We start from the raw sequence: 13687 nt of genomic DNA on the forward strand, positions 1-13687 counted from the left end.
ATTACGGATGTGCTAGTGGCCATCTAGCAACCCATGTCCTCAGCTCTATACACAAAATCGTGAAGACAGGTTCCCTTTAAGGTGAAATAAGGCTGTGTCCCTATGGGGTTAAAGTCCGGTCCGGTATTTGACCTCATCTGGCTGTAAATCAGCCCAGCAGCACATGCTGGGAGGAAAACACCTGTTTTCCCAGACTAAACCTCTCACTGTGTCACAATAAATTATATATATATATATATATATATATATATATATATATATAGAGAGAGAGAGAGCGAGAGAGAGAGAGAGAGAGAGAGAGAGAGAGATACACAGTACAGACCAAAAGTTTGGACACACCTTCTCATTCAAAGAGTTTTCTTTATTTTCATGACTATGAAAATTGTACATTCACACTGAAGGCATCAAAACTATGAATTAACACATGTGGAATTATATACATAACAAAAAAGTGTGAAACAACTGAAAATATGTCATATTCTAGGTTCTTCAAAGTAGCCACCTTTTGCTTTGATTACTGCTTTGCACACTCTTGGCATTCTATTGATGAGCTTCAAGAGGTAGTCATCTAAAATGGTCTTCCAACAGTCTTGAAGGAGTTCCCAGAGATGCTTAGCACTTGTTGGCCCTTTTGCCTTCACTCTGCAGTACAGCTCACCCCAAACCATCTCGATTGGGTTCAGGTCCGATGACTGTGGAGGCCAGGTCATCTGGCACAGCACCCCATCACTCTCCTTCATGGTCAAATAGCCCTTACACAGCCTGGAGATGTGTTTGGGGTCATTGTCCTGTTGAAAAATAAATGATGGTCCAAAAAATAAACGCAAACCGGATGGAATAGCATGCCACTGCAAGATACTGTGGTAGCCATGCTGGTTCAATATGCCTTCAATTTTAAATAAATCACCAGCAGTGTCACCAGCAAAGCACCCCCACACCATCACACCTCCTCCTCCATGCTTCACGGTGGGAACCAGGCATGTGGAGTCCATCTGTTCACCTTTTCTGCGTTGCACAAAGACACGGTGGTTGGAACCAAAGATCTCAAATTTGGACTCATCAGACCAAAGCACAGATTTCCACTGGTCTAATGTCTATTCCTTGTGTTCTTTAGCCCAAACAAGTCTCTTCTGCTTGTTGCCTGTCCTTTGCAGTGGTTTCCTAGCAGATATTCTACCATGAAGGCCTGATTCACACAGTCTCATCTTAACAGTTCTAGAGATGTGTCTGCTGCTAGAACTCTGTGTGGCATTGTCCTGGTCTCTAATCTGAGCTGCTGTTAACATGCGATTTCTGAGGCTGGTGACTCGGATGAACTTATCCTCCGCAGCAGAGGTGACTCTTGGTCTTCCTTTCCTGGGGCGGGCCGCAAGTGAGCCAGTTTCTTTGTAGCGCTTGATGGTTTTTGTGACTGCACTTGGGGACACTTTCAAAGTTTTCCCAATTTTTCGGACTGATGGACCTTCATTTTTTAAAGTAATGATGGCCACTCGTTTTTCTTTACTTAGCTGCTTTTTTCTTGCCATAATACAAATTCTAACAGTCTATTCAGTAGGACTATCTGCAGTGTAGCCACCTGACTTCTCCACAATGCAACTGATGGTCCCAACCCAATTTATAAGGCAAGAAATCCCACTTATTAAACCTGACAGGGCACACCTGTGAAGTGAAAACCATTTCAGGTGACTACCTCTTGAAGCTCATCAAGAGAATGCCAAGAGTGTGCAAAGCAGTAATCAAAGCAAAAGGTGGCTACTTTGAAGAACCTAGAATATGACATATTTTCAGTTGTTTCACACTTTTTTGTTATGTATATAATTCCACATGTGTTAATTCATAGTTTTTATGCCTTCAGTGTGAATCTACAAATTGTATAGTGATGAAAATAAAGAAAACTTTTTGAACGAGAAGGTGTGTCCAAACATTTGGTCTGTACTGTATATATATATAAATTTATACCCTTATAAAAACATCGTTTCATTTTTTCTTATTTTTTTCTTCAGTACCTGACTAATCTGGTTGGGGCAAATGAGATTATATTGGAGATTATATATATATATATATATATATACACATACATACATACACACACACACACATATATATATATATATATATATATATATTTCTATACTATGTATATAGATATATAGAGAAATGTTTCACTGTGTTTTCTTTACTCTTCCTTCACTGGATCGCGCTGTGAAGTGAAGAAGGAGGAGGCTGAAATAAGGACGGGGAGCGGTGGTTCATGTAAACATATGACCACCACGACTGGACAATCATGGTGGTCAACAGATACTATTCTGCCGAGAAACCAATGCTATAGGCTCAGTTATCGTTGGGCAGAAGGAAGCCAGGTACATCGTGGGGAAGAGCTGTAGAGAGCAGTGAAGCAGCGTTCTCTCTCTCTCAGGCTGCTGGCGTTTATACACGTGCTAGCTGCATGGGGCATGTGTAGTTAGCACGTATATAGCCGTATGGCAGTCGGGAAGGGGTTTATTACTTCTCCACGTCATATCATAAGCTGACTAATTATGGTACATATGGTGTTTAAGTGATTAGTTACAGTGGTTATATGTTTTTACATTTAATATTATTAACAACCAATACGTTGATGTAAATGTAGAATATGTGTGTCACTCAGTCAGATTACCCATAAATATTACACACATATAGTATAAAATCAATAAAAGAGAACAATTAAATACAAAATACAGCAAGAAAAATAGCATATAGTGGTAGCAGTGCAGGAATGTACTGCGACAAGTATAAAACCACCATCCCTTCAACAGTAATAACTCCTATGGTTCGTTTGCGCAGTCAATGGAAAGATTGCACACCAACAATTGATACAAATATTGTGTAGAAATCACATGTAAAGGTATAAATAATGGACAAATCTAAGACCTAAAACCTCATGCCATAATACCTAATCCTACCCATTGCAATGTCATTGCATAGAAGTTAGACATGGAGTCTCCACCGGAATCTCCAAGTACATCACAGGTGTGCTAAAATAAATGGAACCAAAAACAATGGGAAATGGATAATAATAGGCATAAAGCAATCAAATACTGACCAGGAGAGGATGATAGCACGAACCCGACACGCGTTTCGCCTCGCTTCTTCAGGGGGCGCCTCCTGAAGAAGCGAGGCGAAATGCGCTGGTAAATGCTGGGGGCATGCCTGAGGCCTAAAGTAGGCATCAACACCAAACAATCTTATTTGCGGGGATACAGAGGGAGTTAGCTCCCACTGCAATTGCTTACATGCAGCGGGTGCCATTGCCCGCTGCATGTAAGAGTTTAAACAGCCCGGTCCAGGTATGGGAAATCCATGCCATAGTTTAGACATGACTAATTTTTCCATTTATGCGAGTTTCTAAAATCATGTCACAGATAAAAAACCTGACATGCAGAAACCAAAGCGGGTGTTCACAATGGTGCTAACTTTGTGAATGCATACTCAGCATAAAAAAACTGTAAAAACCGCATTCGAAATCCAAGGGTCAGCCTCGAATTTTTGCCATGACAAATAAACCATATTTTTGTGATAAGTAATTTTATAGTCTGAACATACCCATAATGTTTGCTCTTGTCCTCATATTTCTGCCTTACACGTGGTTGCAGGTCAATCTTTAAAAATGTTTCTCTATCCTGAGACCTATTTCTGTTCATCTAAAGTATCCTCAGGCCATGGATCCAAGCAACGCTGTGCGTGTGATTTAATTGCCGCTGGAGTTCTAGTGTCTGCTCCACAGGTTTACCCAGTTCCTCTCTATGGTAATTCCAAGACTTGAGTTTTCAGACTTGCTGCCATACTACATATCTGTACTGCCTTGTTAAATTTCTATACATGTGCCTCCAGTGTCTGAACTGTCTCCTAACATTCCATTACCTTCACCAATCATGTCTGAACTGTCTTGTCAAATACCTGTTCCAGTTGTTCTTGAACTCTGTTACTTGTACCTTCCCCTTGCCTTCCTGCTCAGCAGTGCGCTTCTTATACCAGTGTGCTGTGCCCACTACATCACTACTGGTGGGTATGGCCCCCAAAGCATTCACCTGCTCTTCTCTGCTGCTCCCTCCAACAGGTATGGCTGCTGGAGCAGTGCTACTCTGTTCACTCCATACATACTGAGGCCTGGTCCAACTTTTATTGCCCGAATGACACATGAGCTCCCTCATGTGTACACCTTCATTTTCCCTGGCCTTTGGCTGGCTACCTCATGGTATAAAAGGCCTGTGGGAAGGTGCCTGAAGCATAGGTTCTAGTTACCTAGTTTCCTGCAAAAGTGCACCATTGTCTTGTTAGCCTGCCCATGTACTGATCTCTGCCTGTTTCCAGCTTTGACCTCTTTCTCATTTTGACCCTGTGCCCTGATCTTTGGACCGTTTACCGGATTGCTTATATGTTGCCTACCCCCACCTCGGCTTGTCCTCTGACTATGGTTTTGCCTGATCCCACGGTGCTCCGCACTAGTGTCTCTTGAACCCTGGGGATCAGCAGCCACTGAATGGAGACTGCTTCAAGAGGTAGCAGTTTGGCGGTTCTCCCCGAGTCCTTATCCCTGTATAGGCCTTAAAGGGTGAAGTCCAAAGAAGGCTACTTAGATAACACCCATAGAAGTGTCCTTAAAGGGAACCTGTCACCGGGATTTTGTGTATAGAGCTGAGGACATGGGGCTGCTAGACGGCCGCTAGCACATCTGCAATACCCAGTCCCCATAGCTCTGCGTGCTTTTATTGTGTCAAAAAAACAATTTGATACATACGCAAATTAACCTGAGATAAGTCAGGGACAGGACTCATCTCAGGTTAATTTGCATATGTATCAAATCCGTTTTTTTACACAATAAAAGCACAAAGAGCTATGGGGACTGGGTATTGAGGATGTGCTAGCGGCCATCTAGCAACCCATGCCCTAAGCTCTATACACAAAATCCCGGTGACAGGTTCCCTTTAAAGAAAATTCTGTTCACTAAACCAATTAGGTAATGTGCTATAAAATACAGTATATGCTAATTAGCTTGCTGAAGCACCAATTAGGTAAGGCTACTTTCACACTGGCGTTTTGGCTTTCCGTTTCTGAGATCCGTTCAGGGCTCTCACAAGTGGTCCAAAACGGATCAGTTTTGCCATAATGCATTCTGAATGGAAAAGGATCCACTCAGAATGCATCAGTTTGCCTCTGTTCCGCCTCCATTCCGCTTTGGAGGCGGACACCAAAACGCTGCTTGCCAAACTGAGCCAAACGGATCCGTTCTGACACACAATGTAAGTCATTAGGGACTGATCCGTTTTCTATGGCACAATAGAAAACGGATCCGTCTTCCATTGACTTTCAATGGTGTTCAAGAAGGATCCGTCTTGACTATGTTAAAGATAATACAAACAGATCCGTTCTGAACGGATGCAGACGTTTGTATTATCGGAACGGATCCGTCTGTGCAGATCCATGATGGATCCGCACCAAACGCGAGTGTGAATGTAGCCTAACATGTGTGCTATAAAAAAACTGTAAATGCTAACTAGCCTACTACTATGTATTACTTTTATTTTTCTTAGTTTTGTACAGTTTTTTTTTCTTCTTAACCACAATGGCTGTAGGACATCTCCTGAGCTCACATTCTAATCACAGGAATGAGGTTACAGCGCATGCGCATAAAACAAGCCTTTTTTCTGCTACATCTCTGCTATTGGTCATTCAGCATTGTCTGACCAATAGAAGCAAACGTCGGTATGGCCCGATTGGTCCCCCGGCTGTTTGGATTCATGTACACTAATGTATTTTCTTTCCGTGTCAGTTTCGTATTTTTTTTTTGCAAACCGTATACGGAACCATTCATTTCAATGGGTCCGAAAAATAAACGGAAGTTACTCCATGTGCATTCCGTTTCATTATGTTCGTATTTCCGTTCCGCAAAAAAATAGAACATGTCCTATTATTGTCCGCATTACGGACAAGTATAGCACTGTTCTATTAGGGGCCAGCTGTTCCGTTCCGCAAAATATGCAGATCTGAATTTTTGGTGTATCTGTTTTTTGCGGACCGCAAAATACATATGGTCGTATGCATGAGCCCTTAGCAGTGATGGTCTATTGTTAATGACAGCAGCCATCATTATCTGGTCACTTTTAACAGTGACTGTCTAAAGTCATGCAGCAAATATACGGTATGGTGTGCTTACATTCAGCTTGCCATGCCGTATGGTATCCTAATGGTATCTGAATATTTTAATGCACAATGAAATGACAGAACGTGGAAGAAAGAGCTGGCGTCTAATGGGAGAAAAGTGATCCAGGGAAGATTTTTCTTTAAGATTGTACTGACAGAACAGAATATAGAATAACAGATTACAGTGGAGACTGAAGAAGGAAAATATGTGCTTTTAGTAGTTAATGATCATCACTCACCGGTGCCAATATCTGTAGGAATGTCCTCCTCCTTACACAGCTGGGTTTCACCCACATTTGTCTCCTCTTCTTCGGTTATGTCTTCAGCTTTCATATCGCTCGCATTTGTAACCTAATTCACACCATATAGAACAAATAATGTACAAATAAGGAGAGGTCTGAGGGTGCTGCCATGATGTAGCTGAAAGCTGCACACAGTTACTAGATCAATAAACACGCATTCACAATGAAGTTATAGAATTTAGCCAATGGTTTCATTCATTGTAGCCGGCTAGATTCTTTATCTGGGTTGTGAAAGCATGTTTGTTGATGCAGTAAGGCTACCTGCACATGGGTGTGAACTTTCTTCGCCCTACGCCAGTTTTTAGCATAAACAAATTCACAAGACCCCATTTTGCGGCTTTTTAAAAGCCCATGCAACAATATCTTCTGCCCTATGCCAGTTTTTGGAATAAAAAAATTCACAAGACCCCACTTTGGAGGTGCATTGGCCCTGGCATTTTACTCACTCCACTAGATGATTGTCATAGAAAAGCTGGGGTAGCATTTCTAGACAAACGTGTTAGGTTTAAAGGGGTTATCCAAGTTCTGAAATAGGCCCCACATGTGCCAGGCCCCTCCTGGTCCCCACACCGCCGCTGCTGCTTCTCCCTGTACACGGATGAAAACATCAAGTGTCGGGGAGACGAGCAGCAGGCGGGGACGGGGATGAGCCACCCTAGCGTCACCCGCGATGCTATGGAAGCTTGTTCCAGTCCCCAACTGCCATTGGCTGTCCCCCCCCCCCCCCCCATCCATGTACAGGGAGAAGCAGCAGTGCGGGGACCAGGAGCGGCTCCGGGAGCGGGGTAAATATATTCCCACTGAGTGGCCCAGCACATGGGGATAACCCCTTTAAAGATGAGCCAAATGTAACAATGTACAACATTTGATAAATGTGGCGCAAAGTACACCGACGCTGACTTGTAAAACTGACCTAAGATATTATCCTCATAATAAGTTCCCTCCTAAAGGTATAGTTAGATATTGTGTTGTAGTTAAAAACAATCAAAACTGCATCTGAAAAATCACTTGCAGCATTACTACAGTAATTTGCAGAATGTATGTGACGGCATACTTTTTACAGGTGAAACATATAAAAGAAATCTGCTTCTCCTATAAAAGCGCTTGGCCAGTTATCACACTGAAAACTGTGGCAAATTGTGTTAATACTGCATGCGGTTTTACAGATACAGGTTTGAGGGTTTTTTAGCCGCACCCCTACCACAGTCTGAATGCACCCTACAATAAAACTCAACGTTTATCACCACAAGCTGTCATGTGTGTACATCTACACCTGACATAAAATAAACTCCTAATATCAGTTAATCATTTCCCTAAACACATTATATATATCCCCTCACCTCCTCTCATTGGTGGCAGTGGCAGCTTCTGATCGGAACCCCAGCAGTGTAATCAGTTACCATGGCAGCCAGGACACTACTAAAGCCCTGGCTGCCATGGTGAGCTCCCTGCTGCTGTGTGCACTATGCACTGGGCAGCAGGGAGAGTGTGAGGTCCTATTCACCCTAATAGAGCTCTATTAGGGTGAATAGACAAGGGAATAAAAGATCCCAGGTTCTAGCCCCTAAGGGGGGAAATAGTTATTAAATAAACTGTAAAAAAATAACTAAAAACACCAAGATATTAAGTATAAATCACTCCTTTCCCAATTTTACATATAAAATATATAAACAATAAATAAATATTACATATTACCACGTCTGAAAAGTCCAAACTATTAAAAAATATCTCCTATGCGGTGAACGCCGTAAAAGAAAAAAAAAAAAAAGAAGAAAAACTGAGCGATTCGCCATTTTTTTTGTCACCTTGTCCCCACCAAAAATAGGATAAGACTGTTCGATTATGGGACGGACGTTCCATAAAATGCGGAATTCATCGCAATACTTTCTAATGGTATCGAAACCAAATGAAAATTTTTGTATCGAAACAACCCTAATACACACACACATACACTCAGCTTTATGATTTTATATATATATATATATATATATATATATACACACATACAGTACAGACCAAAAGTTTGAACACCTTCTCATTCAAAGAGTTTTCTTTATTTTCATGACTATGAAAATTGTAGATTCACACTGAAGGAATCAAAACTATGAATTAACACATGTGGAATTATATACATAACAAAAAAGTGTGAAACAACTGAAAATATGTCATAATCTAGGTTCTTCAAAGTAGCCACCTTTTGCTTTGATTACTGCTTTGCACACTCTTGGCATTCTCTTGATGAGCTTCAAGAGGTAGTCACCTGAAATTGTCTTCCAACAGTCTTGAAGGAGTTCCCAGAGATGCTTAGCACTTGTTGGCCCTTTCGCCTTCACTCTGCGGTCCAGCTCACCCCAAACCATCTCGATTGGGTTCAGGTCCGGTGAATGTGGAGGCCAGGTCATCTGGCGCAGCACCCCATTACTCGCCTTCATGGTCAAATAGCTCTTACACAGCCTGGAGGTGTGTTTGGGGTCATTGTCCTGTTGAAAAATAAATGATGGTCCAACTAAACGCAAACCGGATGGAATAGCATTCCGCTGCAAGATGCTGTGGTAGCCATGCTGGTTCAGTATGCCTTCAATTTTGAATAAATCCCCAACAGTGTCACCAGCAAAGCACCCCCACACCATCACACCTTCTCCTCCATGCTTCACGGTGAGAACCAGGCATGTAGAGTCCATCCGTTCACCTTTTCTGTGTCGCACAAAGACGCGGTGGTTGGAACCAAAGATCTCAAATTTGGACTCATCAGACCAAAGCACAGATTTCCACTGGTCTAATGTCCATTCCTTGTGTTCTTTAGCCCAAACAAGTCTCTTCTGCTTGTTGCCTGTCCTTAGCAGTGGTTTCATAGCAGATATTCTACCATGAAGGCCTGATTCACACAGTCTCCTCTTAACAGTTGTTCTAGAGATGTGTCTGCTGCTAGAACTCTGTGTGGCATTGACCTGGTCTCTAATCTGAGCTGCTGTTAACCTGCGATTTCTGAGGCTGGTGACTCGGATGAACTTATCCTCCGCAGCAGAGGTGACTCTTGGTCTTCCTTTCCTGGGGCGGTCCGCATGTGAGCCAGATTCTTTGTAGTGCTTGATGGTTTTTGTGACTGCACTTGAGGGCATTTTCAAAGTTTCCCCAATTTTTCGGACTGACTGACCTTAATTTCTTAAAGTAATGACGGCCACTCGTTTTTCTTTACTTAGCTGCTTTTTTCTTGCCATAATACAAATTCTATCAGTTTATTCAGTAGGACTATAAGCTGTGTATCCACCTGACTTCTCCACAACACAACTGATGGTCCCAACCCCATTTATAAGGCAAGAAATCCCACTTATTAAATCTGACAGGACACATCTGTGAAGTGAAATCCACTTCAGGTGACTACCTCTTGAAGCTCATCAAGAGAATGCCAAGAGTGTGCAAAGCAGTAATCAAAGCAAAAGGTGGCTACTTTGAAGAACCTAGAATATGACATATTTTCAGTTGTTTCACACTTTTTTGTTATGTATATAATTCCACATGTGTTAATTCATAGTTTTGATGCCTCTTTGAATGAGAAGAAGGTGTGTCCAAACTTTTGGTCTGTACTGTATATATATATTCCAGTCATCTGTTCCTACTTCATGATATACTGTAAATTTTTGTCATGGTAAGCTTTCGAGATCACACAGCCATTCTCCAGCTGCCAGAATCAGAGATAATTATGTGGGACAAAAAAAAGTAAAAACAGTTTAAAGAGCATTTGTCAGCAGATTTGTACCTATGACACTGGCTGACCTGTTACATGTGCGCTTGACAGCTGAAGGCATCTGTGTTGGTCCCATGTTCCTATGTGCCTGCATTGATGAGAAAAACGTTGCCTCTAGGAGCAATGGTGATGTTCCCATTACACCTAGAGACTCTGCTCTCTCTGCAACTGCCACGCCCTCTCCACTTTGATTGACAGGGCCAGGCAGTGTAAATATCATCACGCCTGCCTGGCCCTGTCAAGCAAAGTACAGAGGGTGTGGCATTTGCAGAGAGAGCAGAGCCTCTAGGTGTAATGGCAACACCCCCATTGCTCTTAGAGGCTCATTTCCATATATTGAAACATTTTTCTCAGCAATGTGCCACATATGAACATGGGACCAACACAGATGCCTTCAAATAGGATCTGTAACCTCTGCTGTCCGCTTCTGGACCCAGCCTAATTTTGCAAATCTGACATGTGTCACTTTATGGTAAATTTGTGTCAATACGTTTTACCCTTATTTATAAAAATAAACCCAAAAAAACTATAATGTACAGATTTTTTTTATCATGATTTTCAAAATGTTTATTGTTCTGCTTTTAAGACAGATAGCCATACCTCATAAATAGCTATTAATATTCAACATATGTCTATTTTACATTTCCATCATTTCGTAAATGTAATTTTTTCTTTTTAGAACAAAATTTTAGAAGCAATTTTTCAAAATCTTCAACAAAATTTCCATTACTGTCTTGTTAAAGGGTTTCTGTCATCAGAAAAGTCAATGTGCTAATGTCAGCAGAACATAACAGTATGATTTTGATCTCCCTGCCTGCTGCCGTTCCCTCAAAATAAATACTTTTATAGTATGCTAATGAGCCTATTATAAAAGTCTTTATTTTGAGGGAACGGCGGCAGGCAGGGAGATAAAAATCATACAGTTATGTTCTGCTGACGTTAGCCTTTAACCTCTTCAGGACACATGACGTACCGGTACGGCATGTTGTCCTGGTACTTAAGGACACATGACGTACCGGTACATCATGTGTATTTCCGATCACCGCCGCCCGGTGGGCGGTGATCGGAACCCGGTTAACCCTTTTTAAAATCATTGAGCAGGCACCTTGGCTAAATGCGCGCGCGGGGGGGGGGGGGGGGGTGACCCCGTGTCGGTGAACGCCGCAAACCGTTTGCTGCTTTACCTGCGGTTTGCAGCGGCCATCGGGTCCCCATGCGGCTGTAGGGGGGACCCGATGGCATGGAAGGCATCGCGCTGCCTTCCTGTGACTTGCCTGTGAGATCCAGCCCCCTGGATCTCACAGGCCGGCAGCTGTATGAGTAATACACACAGTATCACTCATACAGCCAATGCATTCCAATACAGAAGTATTGGAATGCATTGTAAAGGATTAGACTCCCAAAAGTTCAAGTCCCAAAGTGGAACAAAAAATAAACTGAAAAAAAAAGTTGAAAAAATTACGTTTTCCCCCCCAAAAATTAAAAGTTTCAAGTAAAAATAAACAAAAACGTAATTTTACCCAAATAAAGTTAAAAAAAAAAGGTTAAAAATAGGGTGGAAAAAAGTATACATATTAGGTATCGCCGCGTCCGTATCGATTGGCTATATAAACATATCACATGACCTAACCCCTCAGATGAACACTGTAAAAAAGAAAAAAGAAAAACTGTGCTAAATAAAAAAAAAAATTGTCACCTTACATCACAAAAAGTGTAACAGCAAGCGATCAAAAAGTCATATGCGCCACAAAATAGTGCCAATCAAACCGTCATCTCATCCCACAAAAAATGAGACCCTACCTAAGATAATTACCCAAAAACTGAAAAAAACTAACCCCTCAGGTGAATACCGTAAAAAAATAAAAATAAAAACGGTGCAAAAAAAGCAATTTTTTGTCACCCTACATCACAAAAAGTGTAATAGCAAGCGATCAAAAAGTCATACGCACCCGAAAATAGTGCCAATAAAACCGTCATCTTAGCCAACAAAAATCATACCCTACCCAAGGTAATCGCCTAAAAACTGAAAAAATTATGGCTCTCAGACTATGGAAACACTAAAACATGATTTTTTTTTGTTTCAAAAAAGAAATCATTGTGTAAAACTTACAGAAATAAAAAAAAGTATACATATTAGGTATCGCCGCGTCCGTGACAACCTGGTCTATAAAAATACCACATGACCTAACCTGTCAGATGAATGTTGTAAATAACAAAATAAAAACGGTGCCAAAACGAGCTATTTTTTGTTACCTTGCCTCACAAAAAGTGTAATCTAGAGCAACCAAAAATCATATGCACCCTAAACTAGTACCAACAAAACTTCCACCCTATCCCGTAGTTTAGAAAATGGGGTCACATTTATGGAGTTTCTACTCTAGGGGTGCATCAGGGGGGCTTCAAATGGGACATGGTGTCAAAAAAACTAGTCCAGCAAAATCTGCCTTTCAAAAACCGTATGGCATTCCTTTCCTTCTACGCCCTACCGTGTGCCCGTACAGCGGTTTACGACCACATATGGGGTGTTTCTGTAAACTACAGAATCAGAGCCATAAATATTGAGTTTGGTTTGGCTGTTAACCCTTGCTTTGTAACTGGAAAAAAATTATTAAAATGGAAAATTTGCCAAAAAAGTTAAATTTTGAAATTGTATCTCTATATTCCATTACTTCTTGTGGAACACCTAAAGGGTTAACAAAGTTTGTAAAATCAGTTTTGAATACCTTGAGGGGTGTAGTTTCTAGAATGGGTTCATTTTGGGGTGGTTTCTATTATGTGAGCCTTGCAAAGTGACTTCAGACCTGAACTGGTCCCTAAAAATTGGGTTTTTTAAAATTTCAGAAAAATTTCAAGATTTGCTTCTTGTAACATCCCCAAAAAATAAAATATCATTCCCAAAATGATCCAAACATGAAGCAGACATATGGGGAATGTAAAGTAATAACTATTTTTTGAGGTATTACTATGTATTATAGAAGTAGAGAAAATGAAACTTTAAATTTAAATTTTTTTGTGGTAAATTTGGTATTATTTTATAAATAAAAATATTATTTTTTTACTTCCTTTTACCAGTGTCATGAAGTACAATATGTGGCGAAAAAACAATCTCAGAATGGCCTGGATAAGTCAAAGCGTTTTAAAAAAATGGCCTGGTCCTTAAGGTGAAATAAGGCTGTATCCTAAAGGAGTTAAAGGACCAATTCAGTTATGAAGTCACTTTGTGAGGCTTGCATAGAAACTACACCATCAAATTATTCAAAACTGATTTTAGAAACTTTTTTATTCGTTTTGGCGTTCCACAGGAAATCTGACATGTCTGTTTTAGTAAATACTTGTATTTCTCATAATATAACAATTCTGGAGGATCTTTTCTTATAAGCTTGTGTTGTACCGGTCTTTTATTATTACTACCAAAAATGTATGAATAAATTGACAACTGATGGGGTTAATGACTGGAGAA

The 13687-nt window shown here is 40.9% G+C and overlaps 1 protein-coding gene across 1 annotated transcript in view; it reads right to left on the minus strand.

The window, feature by feature from the left end:
* LOC122941329 (zinc finger protein 260-like) overlaps positions 1–13687 on the minus strand; it is an 80444-nt gene that overhangs the window by 56318 nt on the left and 10439 nt on the right. The window contains exon 6 of the mRNA XM_044298462.1: positions 6420–6531. Within this exon, the coding sequence (XP_044154397.1) occupies positions 6420–6531 (112 nt within the window). The remainder of the gene's footprint in view (positions 1–6419; positions 6532–13687) is intronic.

Source organism: Bufo gargarizans, chromosome 6, assembly GCF_014858855.1.
Source record: "Bufo gargarizans isolate SCDJY-AF-19 chromosome 6, ASM1485885v1, whole genome shotgun sequence".
Taxonomy (NCBI): Eukaryota; Metazoa; Chordata; class Amphibia; order Anura; family Bufonidae; genus Bufo; species Bufo gargarizans.